Source organism: Dendrobates tinctorius, unplaced genomic scaffold (genome assembly GCF_039654945.1).
Source record: "Dendrobates tinctorius isolate UK_male_01 unplaced genomic scaffold, ASM3965494v1 ptg000014l, whole genome shotgun sequence".
NCBI lineage: Eukaryota > Metazoa > Chordata > Amphibia > Anura > Dendrobatidae > Dendrobates > Dendrobates tinctorius.
Window position 1 is genome coordinate 1,386,102 of NW_027361682.1, and position 26,097 is coordinate 1,412,198.

A 26,097-nucleotide genomic window follows, 5' to 3' on the forward strand; every position below is an offset into this window, starting at 1 on the left:
TGGGGGTTAGATGGAGATAGTGAATGGGCTACACATACACAAACATGACTTTGATTACTGAATGTGATAGGCCGCTCTTAACAAATGTGTTTTGAGCGAGCGCCTAAAACTATGCAAATTGTGGATGGTCCTAATATCTTGGGGTAGAGAATTCCAGAGGATTGGCGCAGCACGGGAGAAGTCTTGGAGTCGGGAGTGGGAGGTACGGATTAGGGCAGAGGTTAGTCGAAAGTCATTTGCAGAGCGCAGCGGTCGGTTAGGCCGATAGACAGAAATAAGGGAGGAGATGTAAGGGGGTGCCGCACTGTGGAGAGCTTTGTGGGTGAGAACAAGTACTTTGAATTGTACCCTGTAATGAATTGGCAGCCAGTGTAACGACTGGCGAAGAGCGGACGCGTCTGAGTAACGATTAGCCAGATGGACAACCCTGGCTGCTGCATTATGGATAGACTGGAGAGGGGAGAGTCGAGTGAGAGGGAGGCCAATTAATAGAGCATTACAGTAATCCAGGCGGGAGTGGATCAGGGCGACAGTGAGAGTTTTTGTTGTTTTCATGGTGAGAAAAGGGCGGATTCTAGAGATGTTCTTTAGGTGTAAGCGGCATGAGCGGGCAAGAGATTGTATATGGGAGGTGAAGGAGAGATCGGAGTCGAACATAACACCCAGACAGCGCGCCTGCTGTCGGGGTGTTATTATGGTGCCACCCACAGAGAGGGAAATGTCAGATTTAGGGAGGTTAGTAGATGGTGGGAGCAGAAGAAGTTCAGTTTTGGAGAGGTTGAGTTTCAGATAGAGAGCAGACATGATGTTGGAGACTTCAGACAGACAGTCAGTGGCGTTCTGTAGTACAGCGGAGGTAAGGTCAGGGGATGATGTGTACAGTTGTGTGTCATCAGCATAAAGATGGTACTGAAAGCCAAATCTGCTGATGGTCTGTCCAATTGGGGCCGTATAGAGAGAGAAGAGAAGGGGGCCAAGGACTGAGCCCTGAGGTACCCCAACTGTGAGAGGAAGAGGAGATGAAGTGGAGCCAGAAAACAGAACACTGAAGGAGCGGTCGGAAAGATAGGAGGAGAACCAGGAAAGAGCAGTGTCCTTAATGCCCAGTGACTGGAGCCTAGAGAGTAGGAGAGGATGGTCAACAGTGTCGAAAGCTGCAGAAAGGTCGAGAAGAATGAGCAGAGAGTGGTCACCATTACGTTTTGCTGTCAGAAGGTCATTGGTCACTTTGATGAGTGCAGTTTCTGTCGAATGTAGGGGGCGGAAACCGGACTGTGAAGGGTCTAGGAGGGAGTGAGTGGAGAGGTAACGGGTAAGGCGTGAGTATATCAGGCGCTCCAAGAGTTTAGAGATGAAGGGGAGATTGGAGACTGGTCTGTAGTTGTTTGTGCAGGATGGGTCGAGGGTGGGTTTCTTTAGTAATGGAGTAATGATAGAGTGTTTGAAGGGGGAGGGGAAAATGCCAGAGGAGAGGGAGAGATTAAAGATTGTAGCTAGGCGAGTTGTGACGACTGGGGAGAGAGACTGGAGGAGATGTGAGGAAATGGGGTCGGTTGTGCATGTAGTCGGACGAGAAGAGGAGAGGAGCCTGTAGACTTCTTCTTCTGTGATGGGAGCAAATGTGGAGAGTGAGCCAGGGGAAATGCAGGGAGGGATGGGAGTCACTGAACTTGGTGAGTGGGAGCGGATTTCCTGACGGATATTGTCTATTTTCTCTATAAAGTGGGAGGCCAGGTCATCAGCGCAAATGTCTGTGATAGGGGCTTGTGCTTTTGGCCTGAGGAGGGAGTGAAAGGTGTCAAAAAGATTCTTGGGGTTGCTGGATAGTGAGGAGATCAGGGTGGTGAAGTAGGTCTGTTTGGCGAGGTGAAGGGCAGAGTTATATGTCCTTAACATAAATTTGAAGTGTATGAAGTCTTCTGGTGTGGAACTCTCTGCCGCAACACAACAGACTCTCACCAACAACGGAAACCTTCAAGAAGAACCCGAAGACCCACCTGTTCCGACAAGCCTACACCCTGCAATGATCCTCGGTCTACTGAACCACCGCACAACCAGCTCTACTCCTAGTGTATCCTCACCCATCCCTGTAGACTGTAAGCCCTCGTGGGCAGGGTCCTCTCTCCTTCTGTACTTGTGTGTCCATTGTCGTGCACATGTTTATTGTACTTGTCTATATTTCCCCTTTTGCCATGTAAAGCGCCATGGAATAAATGGCGCTATATAAATGTATAATAATAATAATCATCATCTATGGGAGATTGTCAAGCGGAAGATGAGAGACACCAGACCCAACAATGCAGACGAGGTGAAGGCTGCTATCAAAGCAACCTGGGCTTCCATAACACCTCAGCAGTGCCACAGGCTGATCCCCTCCATGCCACACCACATTGATGCAGCAATTGAAGCAAAAGGAACCCCGACCAAGTATTTAGTGCATTTATTGAACATGAATTTCAGTAGGACAACATTTCAGATTTTATAATAATTTTTCAAGCTGGTGTTATAAAGTATTCTAATTTACTAAGATAATGACTTTTGGGTTTTCATTGGCTGTAAGCCATAATCATCAACATTAACGGAAATAAACACTTGAAACAGATCACCGTTTGTAATGACTCTATATAATATATGAGTTACCTTCCCTGACACGCCTCCGGAAGCAGTGCGAAACGCGCGTCGGGGCAGAAGAGACGTCCAGGGATTCACCACCAGCTGACACTTTATAAGTATTTACCATTTATGGCTCACCTTTTCCTGCGGTTAGGGCTGTCCAGGGGATAATATATATTTTGGAGGAGATGGTTTGTTTAGGCAATATAACTCCATTTTGTCAGCCATATATAAGAACATTGATAGTATTGAGACAATTCCATTTACTATTAGTTCCCTCTTTACTTTTGGCCTATTTCGTGGGTGTGCTTAAATGTCGCTGACGATATGCTATGGTAGGATTTCCCATGGATTTATTTTGTCCCTTTATCTACTGTTCAATACCTTTCTATTGTCATTTTTTGTCAATATGTGTTTTATGTCAATAAAGATGTGGTTTTTGTAATTTTATACCATTGTGTGGTACCGGATTTTTTACTTCTTGGTTACCATAAAAGTAATATAGTTTATTGGTGGTATATTACCCTTAATTGGGATTTTGTGACTACTGGGCAATTTTGTGATTACATTGTATTGAAGAACTGAACTAAACTAACTTTTTGATGATATTCTAATTTTGTGAGATGCACCTGTAAATCTGGTTTTGTTGTAATCGCACCGACTCAAAGAGTAAAGTCGCCTAATCACTTATACTGCACGATGAACGGCGTAAAAATTAAATAGAACCAAAAACACGGGATAAATGTGATCCGAAAAGGTTATGTAAAATGATCCCAACGAAAGCTTCAAATTAATCCACAAAAAAAGCAAGTTACCACTGAGGTCTGTCATCTGTCAATCGAAATACAGGGGCTTCCATATTACTAGAAGTACAAAAGCTCTGTAAATGCAAAATGGCTCCTTGCCCCACCAAAAAATTCTGCAAATTCTGCGCTCCCATATCCAAATGCCCTTCTGAGCCCCAATATACCTAGACCACATTAAGCGTCCACGTTTGGGATTTTCGCAGCAATGAAATTCCGCCAATTTTGCAGATGCATGTCTCCACAAGCCCGAGCTGGGCATAATGAACGGGCACTACAATGTACTGGATACTATAATGACAGTTTGTAATTTTCACTCAGCAACATCCACTGCTGCTTGATTTTGGAAAAAAAAAAAACAAAAAAAACACATGGAGCCAAAAGCATCACTACACCTTTAGATACATTTCCAAAGGGGTTTAATTTCTTAAATGGGGTCACTTGAGGGGGATTCTGCTCTTGTAGCAGTTATGGGCTCTGAAAATGGAGTCAGCAAACTATTTTAGGAAAATCTGCGCTCCAGTAAGCAAAAAGCGCTGTTGTCCTTCTCGAGGCTCGCCGTATGGCTAAGCAATACTATACAGCTATATATGGGGTTTTTTCACGTTCAGCTGAACTTGTGAGACAAATTTTGGTGGAATTTTTACCCATTTTCCTATGTCAAAATGTAAAATCTGTTGTTAATACAGTTTTTGAAGTAAAAATGTAATTATTTTTTCTTCCCTGCCTGATGGTATAATTGTGTGACACACCTGTGGTGTCAATATGATCATTGCACCCCTAGATGAATTCATTAAAAGGATTAGTTTGTAAAATGGGGTCTCATATGGGGGTTCTGCTGTTATGGCACCTCAGGGGCTCTCCCAGTGGGTCATGGCACTCGAAAACCGTAACAGTAAGATCTACACTATGATATGGTGCTCCTTCTCTTCTGAGCTTTGCACTGTGCCTAAATAGTATTTCCTGGTTACATTTAGGGTATTGGAGCCCTTAGAAAAATTAAAAACTTGGGGTTAAAACAACATTTTAGTGGTAAAAATGTAATTCTTTCTTCATCGCCCAATGGTATAAAATTCTGTGAGGCACATGTGGTGTCAACATGCTCACTACACGCCTAGATAAATTCATTGTTGGGTGTAGTTTGTAAAATGAGGTCACATATGGGGGGTATAAGCACCACAGGGGCACTGCCAATGTGACATGATGTGCTCAAACCATTCCGGGAAAATCTGAACTCCAGTATGGCATTTCTTCCCTTCTGAGCTTTGCACTTTGCCTCAAAAGTATTTTTTGACCACATATGGGGTATCTGTGTACTCCGGAGAAATTGCAGAACAAATATTGGTTCCATTTTTTTTCTGCTGTCCTTGTGAAAAAAAAATTGAAGCGAATTAATATTTTTCCTGAAAAATATTTTTTTATCCATTTTTAGTTCACAGTTGTAAAATTATGTGAAGAATCTGTAGGTTTACGATGCTCACCACACAGCTATATAATTTCCTTCGGGGGAGGTCTATTTTACAAAATGGAGTCACTTGGGGAGTTTTCACCGTTTCCTTGAGGGGTCTATTTTCCAAACTTGGGTCACTAAATTAGAGGTTTCTGCCATTTTCGTATGTCAGGGGCTGTCCAAATGCTACATGGCATTTACAATCTATTCCAGACAAATAACGCTTTTTCTTTCCTACCCCTGCAACGTGCCCAAACAGAAGTTTTGACCACATATGGGGCATGATTGCTTTCAAGAAAAATTGAATAGCAAATTTTGGGGTCTTTTTTCTCCTATTATCCACTGTGAAAATTACAAATTTAAGGCTAAAGCAACATTTTTCTGAAAAAAAAAGATCTAATATTGTCAAATTCTGTGTTGTATCTGTGGGTTCAAAATGCTCACTATACCCCTGGATAAAATCCATGAGGGGTGTAGTTTCCAAATGGGATAAGTTTGTGGGGCGTTTACACTTTTTTAGGCTCTTCAGGGGATCTCCAAACCATTCCATCCAAGTCTGTGCTCCAAAACGTCACTCCTTTCTTTATGAGCCCTGCTGTGAGTCCAAACGTTAGTTTTCCCCACATATGGAGTATCTGTGTACTCAAGAGAAATTGCACAACAAATTTTGTGTTCCATTTTCTCCTGCTACCATCGTGAAAATAAAAAATTTGGGGCTAAAAAGCATTTTTGTGGTAAAAGTGTGATTTTTTATTTTCATTGCTCTATGTTATAAATTTCTGAAGCACCTGGGAGTTCCAAGTGTTTACCACACACCTAGATAAGTTTCTTGATGGATGTAGTTTCCAAAATGGGGTCACTTGTGGGGGATTTCCACTGTTTAGGCACACCAGGGTCTCTGTAAACGCGGCATGGCGTCTGCTCCTGATTCCAGCCATTTTTCAGTTCAAAAATTGAAACAATGCTTCTTCCCTTCTGAGCTGCCCTGTTGTGCGTCCAAACAGTAGTTTTCCCCCACGTGAGGTATTGGTGTACCCAGGAGAAATTCCACAACAGATTTTGCGGTTCATTTTGCTCCCGTTTCCCTTGTGAAAGCAAAAAAAAAAATTTGCTACTTGTTTCAATAAAATTGAGACACAGAAAAAAAACCACACAGTATGACAAACGTGCATGAATACTCTGTTGTAAAATATATGTAACAATGAGCAGCAAGTGCCAGTAAAAGATGATAATAAAAACAGTTGATATGTTTTTTGCAAAAAATGTACACGAAGCCACTCCACATATTTTACAACAAAGTATTCATGCACGTTTGTCATACTGTGTGTTTTTTTCTGTGTCTCAATCTTTGGGTGGTGTGAACAGTTTCTTACTGACCTGTTCATTCTTGTGCATGTCTCATGTGTTTTTAATCCATTAATTTCTTGCTTATGCAAGCTTTGGGAGATCCCCGCCCCTCTCTTGTGGGACATGCATAAGAGCCATTTTGCCCAGCGCCTTTCTGAATCCTCTTCATATAGGTATTGTTGACATGATCAGGATTTAAATACATTAGATAGGAATGCTCCGAGAAGGGTTACCATGACGTGGTGGAGTGGCTTCGTATACACCTTTTGCAAAAAACGTAACTAAATACCCTGTTTTTATTACCATCTTTTACAGGCACTTGCTGCTTACTGTTACATATATTTTACAACAGAGTATTCATGCACGTTTGTCATACTGTTTTTTTCTGTGTCTCAATCTTTGGGTGGTGTGAACAGTTTTTTAATCAATTTCTTTCAATAAAATCATTTTTTAGTCATGGTGATCCCGGTGTACAAAACATAATTAATTTTTTTCTTTCTTTGCTAAAAATTTCTGACCAAATGGCAGTGCCCCTACGAAATGGTTGAAAAGGTTAGCGATGTCAACTATAAAGTCCACCAACGAGGGAGAACGAAGCCTTATCAAGTGTACCACGTCAACCTGACCAAGCCAATGTGAGATCAAGAGCCTGTTGAAGCTCCGTGTTTGGAGTCTAAAGCTGACATTTGGGTTTCAAGGAGCTCCAAAAACCTTTCAGAGAGCAATGGACAGAATGTATGATGGTGGAAGGTGCTGAAACACCCCCACCCCACTGAATTTGGGCAGAGGGGTGGGTATATAAGATGGCAGTCGGACACATCAGTGATGGGAGATATGCATCACGGGGGTTTTTGTCTTCAGTGATGTAACCCTGGAAGCAAGTTCCAGCATTCATGGTGCCAAGAGTGTTAAAAGGGCTTAACAAGAGCCAGGTTTCCTAGTGATAGGTAGGACTGGCTGCTCACATATCCCCTCCCCAGGGTGGTATGGCGGATATAAGAAACTCCAGCTGTATCATTATTGCACAATATGTGAAGGTAAGTAGTGATGAGTGGTCATGCACAGATAAGGGGTTGTCTGAGCATGCTCGAGTGCTAACCCAGTGTCTTCAGTGTGCTTGAAAAATATGTTCAAGTTGTCTTGGCTGCTTGTCTAGCGGCTGTTTGAAAGTCACAACACATTCATGGATTGCCTTACAAACCTTATCCGTGCACGCTTGCTCATCACTAGTAAGGCCTTCTGTGTGCTGTCTCCAGACTAAGTTGGTATACAGGATACTATCCAGCCTACGTGTACTAGACTATCACTAACCTGCCGTTATTTGGACTGTATACTTGGTTTTGCCTGCACTAAAAGACCGTTTATTTCCTTTGCTTGTGTCATGGTTTATGGAGTCTTAACCCCTTAATGACCTCAGCTTTTTTCGTTTGTTTCTTTCCAGATACATAACTTTAATGAGGACTTATTTTTTACGGGACGAGTTGTACTTTTCAACGACACAATTGGTTTTACCATGTCGTGTACTCGAAAACGGGAAAAAAAATTCCAAGTGCGGTGATTGCAAAAAAGTGCAATCCCACACTTGTTTTTTGTTTGGCTTTTTTGCTAGGTTCAGTAAATGCTAAAACTGACCTGCCATTATGATTCTCCAGGTCATTACGAGTTCATAGACACCAAACATGTCTAGGTTTTTTATCTGAGTGGTTAAAAAAAATTCCAAAGTTTACTTTAAAAAAAAATGGCTCAATATTCCGAGACCTGTAACGTCTCCATTTCTCGTGATCTCGGGTAGGGTGGGCGCTTATTTTTTGTGTGCCGAGCTGACATTTTTAATGATACACTTTTGTGCAGATATGATCTTTTGATCGCACGTTATTGCAATTTAATGCAATGTCACGGCTACCAAAAAAAACCTAATTCTGGAGTTTTGTTTTTTTTTTCCACTGCGCCGTTAAGCGATCTGGTTAATCCTTTTTTTATTGATAGATCGTGCGATTCTGAATGTGGTGATACCAAATGTCTATGTCTGATTTTTTTTTATTGTTTTATTTTGAATGTGGCGAAAAGGGGGTGATTGGACCGGTTTTGTTTTTATTTTTTTCATATTTTTAAAAACTTTTTTTTATTTTTGGCATGCTTCAATAGCCTCCATGAGAGGCTAGAAGCTGTCACAACTCGATCGACTCTGCTACATAAAGGCGATGCTCAGATCATCTCTATGTAGAATGACAGCATTGCTATGAGCGCCGACCACAGAGTGGCACGCACAGCAATCCGCCATTAGCAACCATAGAGATCTCAAGGAGACCTCTGGTTGCTATGCCGACGCACTGATGACCCCTGATCATGTGACGGGGGAGGGTCAGCGGTGGGCGTTTTTCCAGCCGGAGGCGCCATTTAAATGCCGCTGTCAGCGTTTGACAGCAGCATTCAACAAGTTAATAGGCGCGAGTGGATCGCGATTTCACACATGCCTATGGCAGGCACATGTCAGCTGTTCAAAAGAGCTGACATGTCCCGACTTTGATGAGGGATCACCGCCGGAGCCCTCATCAAGGCGGGGGTACTGTCCTCGGATGTACTATTCCGTCCGAGGACAGTAAGGGGTTAATAAACCAGCCTGGACATTTTACTTAAACTGCTTCCTGTGTCTACCTCAAGTGCCAGTAGAAACTTTACACTTCTCTCCTATCAACTGGTCAGTGAAGAACAAATAGCACTCAGATGACACACAGATCTCAGATGAAGATACAAAAGGAACATTGGGTCCTTCTGGACTTGGATAGGTGTCCATTTTTAGAAAACAAACTTGTGCATTATGTTCTTCTTATTTTATAGTTAATCAAATTGATATGAATAAAAAAAAATTCAACAATTTTAAGTCACATAATTTGTCGGTCACCGCAAAAATGTGTTCACTTAATTGTACCGGTTGTTACGATTATACAAACTATGTCATATTTATTGTCATTGTTTTATGTCTTTATTTTATCTTATAATGTACTGACATACAGAGATAGCTGTATAGACCAGTATCTATGTACCAGCACATGTAAATAAGAATGATATTGAGGTTTTTGGCTTAGAAAATTCTCTTGTACATAGCAGTGAAGCCTTTAGATGGCTGGTAAGGTTTCTGTCTTCCACTTCACAGGTTGCTGTGAAGAATATTGGAAATATAAATTTCATGCCAATCATTTGTATCCTATTTGGTATGGGATTATAAAACCTGATTCCTTTGAATAGCAAGGACAGGAAACGTGGCTCAGCAGGTTGTCCAGCATTCTCAAAGCCTTAATGAGAAAGCTGGCAACTAACTCAGAAGGTGGTCAAGCCTCAAAAGGCTGTGACAGATCTCACACCTTGAGCCAGCTAAGATCAGGACAAAGGCTTGCTTGCAATATAGAGTTATGCTGAATCAAAGCTGCCAAATAAACCTTCTAAAAACATAATTCCATAAGGAGTTATGGAAATACTGTATGACCGAGATCTCTGTGTATAACCGTGTCAAGCTGACCTTATGTGTCCCCAGGGGGTGTGGAACGTCATGCTGGTCCAAGTGGGGTGGCGAAGTGGGTTCATCATATGTGATGGCAGCGGTGAGATTCTTTGTGATCTCTCTGGTGCCATCCTTCACATGTTGTGGCAGTGGTGGGATTCGGTGTAATTTCTCTGGTGACATCCTTCACAGTTACCGACACTGACATGCTTCAAAATATGTTTAGAGACATCAATTGTGCACAGTGACCTGTGATGGACAGGACTGTGAATAAAGCGTTATCTCCTCTGCAGCAGCAGCAGCTTACAAACGTGCCCTGGATGCACGGGAGAAACATTCTTACAAAATACTGTAAAAAAAAGACCGAAAAACTAAAGTGTCACATTTTTTGCAGAAGTTTTTGGCATTTTCACGCCAGTGTAAAGAGGGTCCCCTAAAGTGGGTGGAGCATACACAGGGCTTGCTGATGCAGGCCACAATTCACTGCTAGGGGCATAACTTACACCCATTAGAAAGGTTGCTCCAATCCATCCTTGACTTGGGTACCTTTTCTGGCGAGGCACATACCACAGAGAAGTAGGGCGTGCACGCCTGAATGAATTCAGTAGAACTTTCCCCACAGCCCCCCTTCATTAAAGACTGGTGTGCACGGTGCCAATCTTGAGAAGATTATTTAAGACTTATTTTCTTTTTTTATACTCTTGGCATAAAAACTAAACAGGCAGGTATTTGCTAACAGAAGCAATTACTTGCCTGTTGTAGTTGACACTGGGTCATAGAGGTCACTGACAGCTCCTGCCGGTGATTCGGCTTCTCCATATCAGTCGAGCAGCTCTTCTTCTTCCGGGCTGATCTGTAGATAAGGCATGACTTCCGATACCATGGTGATTGATAGACGGCTTCTAGCAGTTAAACTATCAAATCAGCATGACACCAGCAGTCACACCCCGTCAACAGAGCAGAATGGAAGAATAGCCATATTACTAGTAAGAGCGGCCTGTGACAGCTCTGTGTCGGTAGCGATCAGCAGCAGGCACAAAAGATAGGTAGGAAGCGACTGAGTGATAGTTCTTAGCACATTGTAAAAATAAAAAAAGAACAGTCCCCATATTGAATTAGACCCTACATCCACATCAAAAGTTTCAGTAAATACACCAAAAAGACTGAACATCTAAAGTTACTCTACAAGCCAGTGACTGATTAGAGCCTGTGACTTCTCTGCATTTAGTGGTCACTACTCACCTGTGCGGTTATCTGTAGGAATCTCCTCTTTACACTGCTCATCACCCCTCACATATGTCTCTGTAGTATTAATATGGGGCAGATCTTCACCCTGAAAGAAATATTCTAGAAGTCACTGACAGATGAAGACATTTGAGGAGATCCAGACAACATCTAATGTCTATGATCAGCTTTATCCTGTCATCTGCACCAGATATACTGCATTTTTCGGACTACAAGACTCACCCCAAATTTTCAGAAGGAAAATGGGGGAAAAAATTAATGTGTCAAATGGTGGCCGGCCTTACAGTACTGAATTCAGCTTACCTGGGGGGGATCGTCAGCGCTGGTGAAGCGAAGTCACAGGGAGTGTTTGGTGGTCCGGCAATGATATGACTGGTGTGTGGGCTACTGCGACATTTTGTGAAAGCTCAGAGCCCCTGCACATCTATTGCTGCGATGCGGTGGCCCACGGGAAAATGGCTGCCGGAGGCGAGCGCTGTGACGACATTTTGTGAAAGCCCGTATACCCCGCATTTCTATTGCCTCGATGCTGTGGCCTCAGGGAAAATGGGCGCCGGAGGCGGCGAATGCGCAGATTGAGATCTCGGCAACGAGATCTTGTCAGACGAGATCTTGGAGCTGAGAGATCTCAACCTGCGCATGCGCCGCCTACAATTGCCATTTTCCCGGAGGTCACAGGATTGAGGCAATAGAAGTGTGGGGGCTCCGGGCTTTCACAAAATGTCGCCAGAGCCCCCCGCACCACCCAGTACCAGGCTGGGAGCAAGATCATTGCCCTGCAGCGTTGGACCACCGGAAGAATCTCTTGACTCCTGATGCCACCACTCTAACTGTAAGCACACTTCAACTATAAGATGCATCCTTGATTTCCCCAAAAAATTTTTGTTGAAAAAAGTGCGTCTTATAGTCCAAAAAATACGGTAGAACATACACTAAATGGCCACATCAAGCGAGACACCCATATATTAACACGTAGGATCTTCTATGCCCTTCAGAACCGCAGATATTAATCACGTCACAGATTGCACAAGGTGCTGAGATTGTTCCCCAGAAATACAGGCCCATGCCAACAGGATGGGTTCCTGTATTTGCCGCAAATTAGATGAAGGTGCTGAGATGCTCTGAACAACCAATTCTACCTCGTCCCAGAGATGCTTTATAGGGTTAAGATCTGAGGACTGTGAAGGTGGAAAACAAGAAAAACTCACTGTCATATTCCTGGTGTAAAGGAATGGAAGACCGTGGCAACTCCTGAGGATAATTTCTGTATGATATAAAAGTATATTTGTGATGCTGCAGGATATAATGTTATTACAGGACCCTGATGAATAGTACTGTAACTATATGACTAAGGCCATGGTTTATTGTAGTCACTTTTATGTGATCGCTATGGACTGTAGGCAGCTGAGCAAGAGAGAGTTCCAGAGGGTCAGCCCTGCAGCTGGGCAGGGGAGAGTTCCAGAGGGTCAGCCCTGCAGCTGGGCAGGGGAGAGTTCCAGAGGGTCAGCCCTGCAGCTGGGCAGGGGAGAGTTCCAGAGGGTCAGCCCTGCAGCTGGGCAGGGGAGAGTTCCAGAGGGTCAGCCCTGCAGCTGGGCAGGGGAGAGTTACAGAGGGTCAGCCCTGCAGCTGGGCAGGGGAGAGTTACAGAGGGTCAGCCCTGCAGCTGGGCAGGGGAGAGTTACAGAGGGTCAGCCCTGCAGCTGGGCAGGGGAGAGTTACAGAGGGTCAGCCCTGCAGCTGGGCAGGGGAGAGTTACAGAGGGTCAGCCCTGCAGCTGGGCAGGGGAGAGTTACAGAGGGTCAGCCCTGCAGCTGGGCAGGGGAGAGTTACAGAGGGTCAGCCCTGCAGCTGGGCAGGGGAGAGTTACAGAGGGTCAGCCCTGCAGCTGGGCAGGGGAGAGTTACAGAGGGTCAGCCCTGCAGCTGGGCAGGGGAGAGTTACAGAGGGTCAGCCCTGCAGCTGGGCAGGGGAGAGTTACAGAGGGTCAGCCCTGCAGCTGGGCAGGGGAGAGTTACAGAGGGTCAGCCCTGCAGCTGGGCAGGGGAGAGTTACAGAGGGTCAGCCCTGCAGCTGGGCAGGGGAGAGTTACAGAGGGTCAGCCCTGCAGCTGGGCAGGGGAGAGTTACAGAGGGTCAGCCCTGCAGCTGGGCAGGGGAGAGTTACAGAGGGTCAGCCCTGCAGCTGGGCAGGGGAGAGTTACAGAGGGTCAGCCCTGCAGCTGGGCAGGGGAGTTACAGAGGGTCAGCCCTGCAGCTGGGGAGGGGAGAGTTACAGAGGGTCAGCCCTGCAGCTGGGCAGGGGAGAGTTACAGAGGGTCAGCCCTGCAGCTGGGCAGGGGAGAGTTACAGAGGGTCAGCCCTGCAGCTGGGCAGGGGAGAGTTACAGAGGGTCAGCCCTGCAGCTGGGCAGGGGAGAGGTACAGAGGGTCAGCCCTGCAGCTGGGCAGGGGAGGGTTACAGAGGGTCAGCCCTGCAGCTGGGCAGGGGAGAGTTACAGAGGGTCAGCCCTGCAGCTGGGCAGGGGAAAGTTACAGAGGGTCAGCCCTGCAGTTGGGCAGGGGAGAGGTACAGAGGGTCAGTCCTGCAGCTGGGCAGGGGAAGATGTTTCTAGGTGATTTACAGTATATACAATAGACTGTAGTTGTAGTGCATGCTTTCTATATGGAGATCTATAGAGTGAGGTTGTGCTATTACTCATAGTTGGCACTTGAAGAATATTAGGTGTGCACTCCAAGCATGACAGTTTAATAGAAATACATGCTGTGATGCTCGGGTTGGGAGGGCCACAGGCCAGTTCGAGCATTGTGGTGCAATCCCCGTCCGAGTTATACGTCTGACTCTTTCCTTGTACTGGTGGATAAAACAAGACCAAACCTAACCCCTTTCCGTCATGCGCCGTACTAGTATGGCGCATGCCGCATCTCCCCCTTTGAAGTGGGCTCCAGCGGTGAGCCCAGCTCAAAGCTGGGACATGTCAGCTGTTTTGAACAGCTGACATTTGCCCGCAATAGCCGCGGGCAGAATCGTGATACGCCCGCGGCCATTAACTAGTTAAGTGCAGCTGTCAAACTCTGACAACGGCATTTAACAAGCGCTTCCTGCCATCGGGCCGGAAATATGCTCAAAAGTGACCCACGTCACGTGATCGCGGGTCACCAGTGTGTCAGCATGACAACCAGAGGTCTGCTTGAAACCTCTATGTTTGTTGATGCCGGATTACTATGAGCGCTACCCGGTGGTCGGCGCTCATAGCAATGCAGTAAATCTGCTACATAGAGGCGATCTGAGAATCTCCTCCATGTAACATAGCCGATCGGGCTATGGCAGCTTCTAGCCTCCCATGGAGACTATTGAAGCATGCCAAAAGTTTTTTTTTAAAAAAAGAAGTTTTTAAAAATATTAAAATAAAAAAAAAATACTTAAGTTCCAATCACCCCCCTTTTTGCCTCACTCAAAATAGAATAAAAAAAAAATCAAACAGACATATTTGGTATGGAGTTCATAAACGCCCGATCAATAAAAAAAAAAAGATTAACCTGGTCGCTAAACGGCGTAGCGATAGAAAAATTAAAAACACCAGAATTACATTTTTTTGGTCACCTCCACAATGCAACAACGGGAGATCAAAAGAACATCTCTGCACCAAAATGGTAACGTCAGATCGGCACGAAAGGCATAATGCAAGGCATAAGCCCTCACCCAACCCGAGATCACGAGAAATGGAGATGCTACTGGTATCGGAAAATGGCACAATTTTTTTAACAAAGTTTTGAATTATTTTTCACCACTTATATAAAAATGAACCTAGACATGTTTGTTGTCTATGAACTTGTCATCACCTGGAGAATCATAATGGCAGGTCAGTTTTAGCATTTAGTGAACAGGGTGAAAAAAAAAACAAAAAACAAGTGTGGGATTGCACCTTTTTTGCAATTTCATCGCATTTGGAATTTTTTTTCACGGTTTTGAGTACACGACATGGTAAAACCAATGGTGTCGTTCAAGTACAACTCGTCCTACAAAAAACAAGCCCTCATATGGCCATACTAATGGAAAAATGTTATGGCTCTGGGAAGGAGGGAGGCAAAAAACAAATGCAAAAACGAAAATGGGCTCCAGCGCGAAGGGGTTAAGCCCGTCACAGCCGTTTACAACTCATATGGAAGATCTCATGACACCTTCTCTCCATCTACCTGATGATCCTGAGGAACATCCGGATCTTCTTGTTTACAGTCCTGAGGAAGAAGAGGACGGGGACATCTCTCTGGTGTTGTCCCCTCACTGGATAGAACTGGAGGAAACACATACAGGGACTGAATTCATTCCTTACATACAGATAATTATAGGTCATGTGTATTTAGTCCTGTCTAGTACCTGGTGACGTGAGGGGCTGGGGAACCTCCATCATGACGTCCTTGTACAGATCTTTGCGTCCTTCTAAATACTCCCACTCCTCCATGGAGAAATAGACGGTGACATCCTGACACCTTATAGGAACCTGACACATACAATGATACCGTCATCCCCCAATCCCTCCATAGTGTTACTGTATAATGTCCCAGCATTCCCAGCAGTGTCACCTCTCCAGTCAGCAGCTCAATCATCTTGTAGGTGAGTTCTAGGATCTTCTGGTCATTGATGTCCTCATGTATCAGGGGGTGAGGTGGAGGCCCCGTGATTGGGCTCAGGGGTCTTCCCCATCCCTCAGACACAGGGGCCTGACAGCGCCCCCTAGAGGTCTTCTTCACTACTGTGTAATCCTGGTTATGGAGAGACACATTAATAAACCTCACTACAGACATTTCCAGAGTCCTCACATCTCCAGTTCTGTCCGTTATTCCCATAGATAGGAATGATGTAATGTGACGTCATCAGAATCTCTCACCTCTCCAGTAAGCCGGAAGAGGATCTCTAGCGTGAGGTGTAATATCCTCTCTGCCATCTTGTCCCTGTCCCTATCCATCCTTGTAGGGTCACTCAGGAGAATTCTCTTATACAGAAGATCTCCACTGAGAGGATCCGATATTGTAGGGACCTGAATGGGGAGAAGATGACGATGTAACATCATAAAGATCCCAAGTAAGAAATCTCCGGAGCTGTTACCAGCTTCACATGATCACTACATCCAGTCATGGCCCCGTCCTGCCCCCGATATAACACACAGTCCCATTATAGCTACATAAAAGAGATTTACCACAGAATATCTCCAATCCAGCACCAAAAACACAGAACAAATCTAAAAGAAAAATTAACCCCATATACAGGAGTTACCCAGTACAGGTAGTAAAGTGGGACTGGAAGAGAAAATAAACATGGGGGGGGGCAATATAGAAAAGGCCATACAAAGAGAGAATAGAGGACTAAATATAAAGCGATCAGCAATAACACACAGACAAACTGACATCCCTGTGGTCTGTATGTGAGAACTAATCCAAACGTGATCCTCAGTGCACACAGTCACACATACTTTGTGACAGAGCAGTTCTGATTGGCTCATAGGAGGTTAAATAGTTTTCTCTACTGGTTTGATGACACCCCCTGACAAAGGCTGGCGCCGAAACACAAGTTGGGTCTGACTCCATCCAGGCAGGAGGAACATGTGGACAAGTATTAGTCCTTTACTTTTTCTCTTCATATTTGCAGCCCTTATTCACAAACTGTAGCTTTACCTTGCTATATACCACTATTACTTGGGCTTGCACGTTATTGGATGAATGACATCGTTCTCCCATTATGTACTTATTTGTATACATTGTTCTTACACCATCATTCTAATGTACTAGTGTCCCCTCCTGCTGTGTTTGTCGCTCTCCAGTGTTTCCCCCATTTTTAATCTACTTGTTTTTTATGTGCTATTTCTATACAATCATACAGATTACTTTTGTACCTTTCCTAGGCTGTACACAATTATTGTAATTCATTTCTTCCATTTATTACTGTTAGATATTAATTATGGGTATTCATTTTTACGCTTAACCCTGTATTGATGCACTGCGTCACCCTCATGGAAGGTTTGCCGACATGACATTTAGGTTATTTCTGTACACTTGGCTCAGGGGAGATGGTAGGGCCATATATAGAAACAGGTGCTGTGTGAGACATATACCGTATTTTTCAGATTATTTTTTCCCCCTCAAATTTGGGGGGGAAATGGGGGTGCGTCTTATAATGCGTATATACCTTACCGGTACCTTTGCTGAAGGCTGCAGGCTGGGATGAGAGGGTGCCCGATCTCGGGAGATGAGATTTCAGTGCTGAGATCTCCTGAGATCTTGGTGCAGAGATCTCCATCTGCGCATGTGTGGGGAGGCTGACCTGACAGAGACACTCAGATCGATGAAAAAGGGTGTCAGAATGAGAGTGACCATTAGAGGGCAGTGAGGAGCTTGCAAAGGGTGGTTATGTAACTGTGAAGAGAGTGTTACATAACTGCCAGAGGTCAAGGTCACTCATTGGTCACAGGTGCCTGTCAGGTGACAGTGGGCGGGGCTTCCTGGGCTGAGAGTATAAATCCTGAGGTAAGCTTCTAGAAGCTTCAGCCAGCCTGGGGAGCTCACGAGAGAGGAGGGTCTGCTGTGAGGAGAGGCAGCAGAGAACCCTCAGAGAGAGAGCCTGACAGTGAGGACGGTCACGGGGGGTGACACCCTGAGGGTGAGGATAACGGTGTACCCTAGGTAGTGAAGGTGCCTAGGGCAACCACAGCGAAGAGAACCACAGGGGACACCACGACGGTGACACACAGCAGAAGTGGAGGTACCCGGGTCTGTGAGGGAAGCAATCACGAAGATCTCGTCATGTTCTGTGAAAGCTGTTAAAGGAGTTGGAGAATAAAGCACGGACCTGTTGCTTACGCTTTCCTGTCTCAGCCTCCCGTCTGTCCGCGCTAAGAGGTGGGTCACCCCCCCCAGCCCTGTGGGATCTGTATCACCTGGGCACAGCACACCTTCCCCGCTTATCAGCACCATCATTAGCATCACCTCACCACCTAAATTTGCCTGGGCCCTGTCGCCTCGCCGCCACTCCTACACATGCGCCGCCCCAGCAGTCATTTTCCCAGAGTCCACCACACAGGAAACCATGGAAGAACTGCGGGGGGCTCTGGCTTTTCACACTGTCGGCAGAGCCCACCACCTGGCACCGGAGCCCCCCACAGCAGCACAGGACCCCCCACAGCGGCACGTTGTACATTGGAACACCCCCTCAGCATCACCCCACTCCTGCCTACTCCAGCAGCGACCCCGCTTCACAGCAGCCACCACCCCCGGTAACCAATACGATGCATGGATTATAAGAAACACCACCATTTCATTAAAAAAGTTTTTCCTATTTTTCTCAAAATTTGGGGTGCGTCTTATAATCCGAAAACATATGGTAAATATATAAACCACATGATACAGGGAGAGGTGGCAACAACAGCTGACACGGGCTTTTGCTATGGATACAGATAGACGCAAATTACCATTCAGGATTCCCGGAAAGATGAAGAACCTGAAATCTAAGGAGTTAATTATGGACAAGCTCATGGTTACTACTTCACCTATTTTTTGTTTTGCTGCAATGATGCTGTTTGGTGGACAATCCAATAAACCATTACATTTTTTAAAAAGAATTATTGTGACATTTTCTTTGGAGCATCACATCTGGTAAGAAGTCCTGTATAAATATACAGAAATAAGTATACTTAACAATTACTATTTTATTAATATTTATGCACCATTTTGCAGTACTGCCTCTTTTGTTCCCCAGGGGAGGGGAAGGATGAGATTGAATAAACCATACAAAGAGATATAGAATTAATATAGAGAGATCAGCAATAACAGACAGACAAACTGAGATCATTGTGGTCTGTATGTAAAAGTAATACAAAAAAGATTGTTCTCAGTGGGAAAAACACAATAATAAGCTTCTAGGTATGATACCTTTTAATGGCTATCAAAGATAAAATAAAATATTGTTACAAAGCAAGCTTACAGGACTTCTAAGGTCTCTTCATAAGGTATGCTATAACACAGTATCGGAATAGAGATGAGCGAACCCAAACTGTAAAGTTCGCGGTTCGTGCCAGACACCCATTTTCCGGTGACAAACTTCAAATACAGACTTTCTCCGGCTAGTCCGTTTTACTGTTCGGGTTCGGTGCAGAATAGTTTATTGAAAGTGTGCAGCACAGCTATTCAATAATATTTTATGCTATGGGCACTTACAGAACCATCACAGCCATTCCAAGTACTGGCATGGTTGTGATTGGCCTGCACAACTTGTGACTCGGCTTATATAAACACCACCATTTTACTCTAAGCATGGTGCGGGGTGCCCTAATAGTCTCGTGTAGAGTATCCCAACAGCCTGGTGCAGATGGCCCTAACAGTTTAATAATCTGCTGAGCACTCTCTCTTCTCTACTGTGCACTTTTTTGGGATGGAAAAAAATGAGGAGAGCATCAAATAGGGGGCATGGCCACGGTGATGCTTGTCGTGGTGTTGCAGTTGCTGCAGGGAGAGGACATGTTTGTTCTGTGCCTGATAAGTGTCCAAATGAAAGACATTCCACTGGTGCACGCAGACAACAGAATGTTCTGTGTAATTTTGTAGGTCCGAGTACTGTTGGATTGTGTGGTCCGAAAATGTTGAGGAAGTTTGAGATAAGATGGCTGAGTGTCTCCAGTTCCTTCACATTTTCATCCACCAGGTACCATGCTGAAAGCGCCGAGTTGGCACCTGTGGACCATGGTCATCTGGTTTCCACCTCACCCACTTGCAACTCAGCCAAGCAGTCTGCGGCCCAAGGCATGCAGCAGTCACTTATGCTTTTTGACGACTCCGCTGGCTGGTGTTCCATGGGCCATCTACCTGACCCTGCCCGACAAGTGAAAGAGATGATGACCAACCACTTGTTCAGTTGGAGGATAAGTATGTGGGAGGATTAGTGCATATCATCAGAGGACCACTGCAACACATCTTTGATGACGGAACACAGGTACCAGCTTCTGCATCTGTCTGCAGTGTGAAGACTGGCAAGGAGCGCAGGGCTTAAAGAGTTGGTGAAAGATGATGTTACAGTTGTGCTGTTAAGGTGTGGGAACGCTAGGACAACCCGGAAGTGGACCCTCTGGGTCACGGCTCCAGAGCCCCCGAGGGTGAGCTGACCAGGTGGAGCCACCCCCTATACAGGGAGCGTTAGGGGCAGGCCCACAGGGGATGGAACTGTGACAGCCAGAGCCAAAGGGCCGACTGTGCTAAGCACTAAGGAGACAGAGGTGGAGAATCCGAGCTGCAACTGAAGTGAAGATACAGGGACCACGGAGCGAGAGAGAACCAGCCAGGAGCACCTAGGGATGGCGGAGGCTGGAGGCTGCAAGAGAAAGAGCAAGATAATAATACAGCGGACGAGGGCTCAGGGCGGACAGATAGGGGTACACACAGGCACGAGGTACACAGACAGACCGCCGGAGATGGCAGTACAGAGGGAGACGCAGGAGCAGGGACACGGAGCAAAGCAGGAGGTGCAGACACACAGAAGCTACCAGTGGTAGCGCAGGCAGACAGCAAGGGTTAGCGGTACAGGGCCTGAGGACAGAGCGAGCGCTGGCAGGGAAGACAGCGTCACCGCATGTGATAGTCAGGCGTCTTACCTGACGCTGAGTAGAAATAGTCGGTGGGCGCCGCCATGTTGGGGGCGGAGCCACCGAGTCACCACTCCCAGAGGTCTGAGCGCCGGGTGAGACGTCGGGCACAGGACCGACGCCAAGGACCCCGGATATCCGGAGCGGGGACGCGCCATGGAGCAAGAGCGCGCAGAAGAGTCGGGATGCGCACGGGACCGCGCAGGTAAGTAGCGGCGGCGGTAGGGGACGTGACAGATGATGCTGTACAGTGTTCCCCAACTCCAGTCCTCAAGAGCTACCAACAGGTCATGTTTTCAGGATTTCTCTTAAAATTGCACAAGTGACGTCTGCTCACCTGCACAGGCAATAATTCCACCACCTGGGTAATACAAAAGAAATCCTTAAAACCTGACCCGTTTGTTGGCTCTTGAGGACTGGAGTTGGGGGAACACTGATGTAGAGCATGATGTGATCCTAGACCCTACATGGAGTGAAGGTCATCCATGTGACGTGTACAGCTAGGAGGAAAATGATGTGGACATGCTGCCCCAGCAGTTCAGCAAAAGAGAGAACAGGGTGCAAAAGCACAGAGGTCAATCCCTAGCCAGTACAACTGGGAGGGGGATCAAACAATAGACCAATGCGTGGTTGATGTTGCCGAAGCTCAAGCCTGAAACTCCGCATTGTATACGCGGTAGAGACTGTGTGAGCAGCAACAGACAGTAGTGGAGTTTCGATGCAGCACGCACGGGTGAGTCGCTCTGCGGAGCAACACTACTTCATCATCACCCAGAGGGCCTCCATGTGGGAAGTGAGTGCCGTGTACTGCTTCGAGTACTCCATCATGGTCAATGCTGATCATCAGCATTTCTGTCCCACTTCTATGCCTGTAAAAAAAATAAAAAATCCTTCAGACAATGATGGATGTGGTTGTGGCACAGGAGGAAGAGAAGAGGCTGGGAACATTCACACAAGTATCCAGCTAGTCGTCCACACATGGCTTGAAGGGTGGGTTCCTGTACCAATAGCGGCCAGGTACACAACAGTCCAGCTAGGGGACAGTTTTGGAAATGAGGAGGAACCGTGTTCACAGCTGGGTGACACTCAAAGCAGCTCATGGGCATCAGTGGAGCATGGCTGGAGGATGCAAAATACTTTAACGGTACACCTCCTTCCCAGTATAACTTGTTACATCTGGGCAGCCTGGCGCATATGAGCCAATACATGCTGCTGAGCCTGCACAATAACCGCCGAGATGCCCGGATTGTTACCAGTGCTGATTACTGGGTGGTCACACTTCTGGATCCACAGTACAAAGACAACGTACCATCCTTACGTCTGTCACTGGAGTGGGGTCTGAAAATGCGGGAATACAAGTGCGCACTGCTAGACGCACTACTGATGACGTTCCCACCTGAAAGTGGAGGCTCAGTGGAAGAAGACAGAGGTGGTCCCCCAGGACTGAGTCCTGTCCCCTCTATCACACAGTCCCTGCTCCCCCATTACCGCTCACCAGTGCAGACTTCTCCTACAGCTCTTACATGTGGAGCCAGCTGTACCCTAATGTGCAGGGTGCCGGTGCCCCCCAGGACTGAGTCCTGTCCCCTCTATCACACAGTCCCTGCTCCCCCATTACCACTCACCAGTGCAGACTTCACCTCCAGCTCTTACATGTGGATCCAGCTGTAACCTAATGTGCAGAGTCCCGGTGCTCCCCCAGGACTGAGTCCTGTCCCCTCTATCACACAGTCCCTGCTCCCCCATTACCGCTCACCAGTGCAGACTTCACCTCCAGCTCTTACATGTGGATCCAGCTGTAACCTAATGTGCAGAGTCCCGGTGCTCCCCCAGGACTGAGTCCTGTCCCCTCTATCACACAGTCCCTGCTCCCCCATTACCACTCACCAGTGCAGACTTCACCTCCAGCTCTTACATGTGGATCCAGCTGTAACCTAATGTGCAGAGTCCCGGTGCTCCCCCAGGACTGAGTCCTGTCCCCTCTATCACACAGTCCCTGCTCCCCCATTACCACTCACCAGTGCAGACTTCTCCTCCAGCTCTTACATGTGGAGCCGGCTGTACCCTAATGTGCAGAGTCCCGGTGCCCCCCAGGACTGAGTCCTGTCCCCTCTATCACACAGTCCCTGCTCCCCCATTACCACTCACCAGTGCAGACTTCTCCTCCAGCTCTTACATGTGGAGCCGGCTGTACCCTAATGTGCAGAGTCCCGGTGCCCCCCAGGACTGAGTCCTGTCCCCTCTATCACACAGTCCCTGCTCCCCCATTACCACTCACCAGTGCAGACTTCTCCTCCAGCTCTTACATGTGGAGCCAGCTGTACCCTAATGTGCAGAGTCCCGGTGCCCCCCAGGACTGAGTCCTGTCCCCTCTATCACACATTCCCTGCTCCCCCATTACCACTCACCAGTGCAGACTTCTCCTCCAGCTCTTACATGTGGAGCCGGCTGTACCCTAATGTGCAGAGTCCCGGTGACCCCCAGGACTGAGTCCTGTCCCCTCTATCACACAGTCCCTGCTCCCCCATTACCACTCACCAGTGCAGACTTCTCCTCCAGCTCTTACATGTGGAGCCGGCTGTACCCTAATGTGCAGAGTCCCGGTGCTCCCCCAGGACTGAGTCCTGTCCCCTCTATCACACAGTCCCTGCTCCCCCATTACCGCTCACCAGTGCAGACTTCTCCTCCAGCTCTTACATGTGGAGCCGGCTGTACCCTAATGTGCAGAGTCCCGGTGCTCCCCCAGGACTGAGTCCTGTCCCCTCTATCACACAGTCCCTGCTCCCCCATTACCGCTCACCAGTGCAGACTTCTCCTCCAGCTCTTACATGTGGAGCCGGCTGTACCCTAATGTGCAGAGTCCCGATGCCCCCCAGGACTGAGTCCTGTCCCCTCTATCACACAGTCCCTGCTCCCCCATTACCGCTCACCAGTGCAGACTTCTCCTCCAGCTCTTACATGTGGAGCCGGCTGTACCCTAATGTGCAGAGTCCCGGTGCTCCCCCAGGACTGAGTCCTGTCCCCTCTATCACACAGTCCCTGCTCCCCCATTACCGCTCACCAGTGCAGACTTCTCCTCCAGCTCTTACATGTGGAGCCGGCTGTACCCTAATGTGCAGAGTCCCGGTGCTCCCCCAGGACTGAGTCCTGTCCCTTCTATCACACAGTCCCTGCTCCCCCATTACCGCTCACCAGTGCAGACTTCTCCTCCAGCTCTTACATGTGGAGCCGGCTGTACCCTAATGTGCAGAGTCCCGGTGCTCCCCCAGGACTGAGTCCTGTCCCCTCTATCACACAGTCCCTGCTCCCCCATTACCGCTCACCAGTGCAGACTTCTCCTCCAGCTGTTACATGTGGAGCCGGCTGTACCCTAATGTGCAGAGTCCCGGTGCTCCCCAGGACTGAGTCCTGTCCCCTCTATCACACAGTCCCTGCTCCCCCATTACCGCTCACCAGTGCAGACTTCTCCTCCAGCTCTTACATGTGGAGCCGGCTGTACCCTAATGTGCAGAGTCCCGGTGCTCCCCCAGGACTGAGTCCTGTCCCCTCTATCACACAGTCCCTGCTCCCCCATTACCGCTCACCAGTGCAGACTTCTCCTCCAGCTCTTACATGTGGAGCCGGCTGTACCCTAATGTGCAGAGTCCCGGTGCCCCCCAGGACTGAGTCCTGTCCCCTCTATCACACAGTCCTGCTCCCCCATTACCGCTCACCAGTGCAGACTTCTCCTCCAGCTCTTACATGTGGAGCCGGCTGTACCCTAATGTGCAGAGTCCCGGTGCTCCCCCAGGACTGAGTCCTGTCCCTTCTATCACACAGTCCCTGCTCCCCCATTACCACTCACCAGTGCAGACTTCTCCTCCAGCTCTTACATGTGGAGCCGGCTGTACCCTAATGTGCAGAGTCCCGGTGCTGCCCCAGGACTGAGTCCTGTCCCCTCTATCACACAGTCCCTGCTCCCCCATTACCGCTCACCAGTGCAGACTTCTCCTCCAGCTCTTACATGTGGAGCCGGCTGTACCCTAATGTGCAGAGTCTCGGTGCCCCCCAGGACTGAGTCCTGTCCCCTCTATCACACAGTCCCTGCTCCCCCATTACCGCTCACCAGTGCAGACTTCTCCTCCAGCTCTTACATGTGGAGCCGGCTGTACCCTAATGTGCAGAGTCCCGGTGCCCCCCAGGACTGAGTCCTGTCCCCTCTATCACACAGTCCCTGCTCCCCCATTACCGCTCACCAGTGCAGACTTCTCCTCCAGCTCTTACATGTGGAGCCGGCTGTACCCTAATGTGCAGAGTCTCGGTGCCCCCCAGGATTGAGTCCTGTCCCCTCTATCACACAGTCCCTGCTCCCCCATTACCGCTCACCAGTGCAGACTTCTCCTCCAGCTCTTACATGTGGAGCCGGCTGTACCCTAATGTGCAGAGTCTCGGTGCCCCCCAGGACTGAGTCCTGTCCCCTCTATCACACAGTCCCTGCTCCCCCATTACCGCTCACCAGTGCAGACTTCTCCTCCAGCTCTTACATGTGGAGCCGGCTGTACCCTAATGTGCAGAGTCCCGGTGCTCCCCCAGGACTGAGTCCTGTCCCCTCTATCACACAGTCCCTGCTCCCCCATTACCGCTCACCAGTGCAGACTTCTCCTCCAGCTCTTACATGTGGAGCCGGCTGTACCCTAATGTGCAGAGTCCCGGTGCCCCCCAGGACTGAGTCCTGTCCCCTCTATCACACAGTCCTGCTCCCCCATTACCGCTCACCAGTGCAGACTTCTCCTCCAGCTCTTACATGTGGAGCCGGCTGTACCCTAATGTGCAGAGTCCCGGTGCTCCCCCAGGACTGAGTCCTGTCCCTTCTATCACACAGTCCCTGCTCCCCCATTACCACTCACCAGTGCAGACTTCTCCTCCAGCTCTTACATGTGGAGCCGGCTGTACCCTAATGTGCAGAGTCCCGGTGCTGCCCCAGGACTGAGTCCTGTCCCCTCTATCACACAGTCCCTGCTCCCCCATTACCGCTCACCAGTGCAGACTTCTCCTCCAGCTCTTACATGTGGAGCCGGCTGTACCCTAATGTGCAGAGTCTCGGTGCCCCCCAGGACTGAGTCCTGTCCCCTCTATCACACAGTCCCTGCTCCCCCATTACCGCTCACCAGTGCAGACTTCTCCTCCAGCTATTACATGTGGAGCCGGCTGTACCCTAATGTGCAGAGTCCCGGTGCCCCCCAGGACTGAGTCCTGTCCCCTCTATCACACAGTCCCTGCTCCCCCATTACCGCTCACCAGTGCAGACTTCTCCTCCAGCTCTTACATGTGGAGCCGGCTGTACCCTAATGTGCAGAGTCTCGGTGCCCCCCAGGATTGAGTCCTGTCCCCTCTATCACACAGTCCCTGCTCCCCCATTACCGCTCACCAGTGCAGACTTCTCCTCCAGCTCTTACATGTGGAGCCGGCTGTACCCTAATGTGCAGAGTCCCGGTGCCCCCCAGGACTGAGTCCTGTCCCCTCTATCACACAGTCCCTGC

At 47.9% G+C, this 26,097-nt stretch overlaps 1 protein-coding gene across 2 annotated transcripts in view; it reads right to left on the minus strand.

Annotated features, from left to right (window-relative positions):
• LOC141073816 (uncharacterized) overlaps positions 1–26,097 on the minus strand; it is a 56,390-nt gene that overhangs the window by 29,757 nt on the left and 536 nt on the right. For both annotated transcript variants that reach the window (XM_073561279.1, XM_073561270.1), the window contains exons 2-6: positions 15,842–15,991; positions 15,537–15,716; positions 15,331–15,454; positions 15,150–15,247; positions 10,955–11,045 (exon numbers count right to left, since the gene is read on the minus strand). In XM_073561279.1, the coding sequence (XP_073417380.1) occupies positions 10,955–11,045; positions 15,150–15,247; positions 15,331–15,454; positions 15,537–15,716; positions 15,842–15,919 (571 nt within the window). In that variant the 5' untranslated portion in view covers positions 15,920–15,991. The remainder of the gene's footprint in view (positions 1–10,954; positions 11,046–15,149; positions 15,248–15,330; positions 15,455–15,536; positions 15,717–15,841; positions 15,992–26,097) is intronic.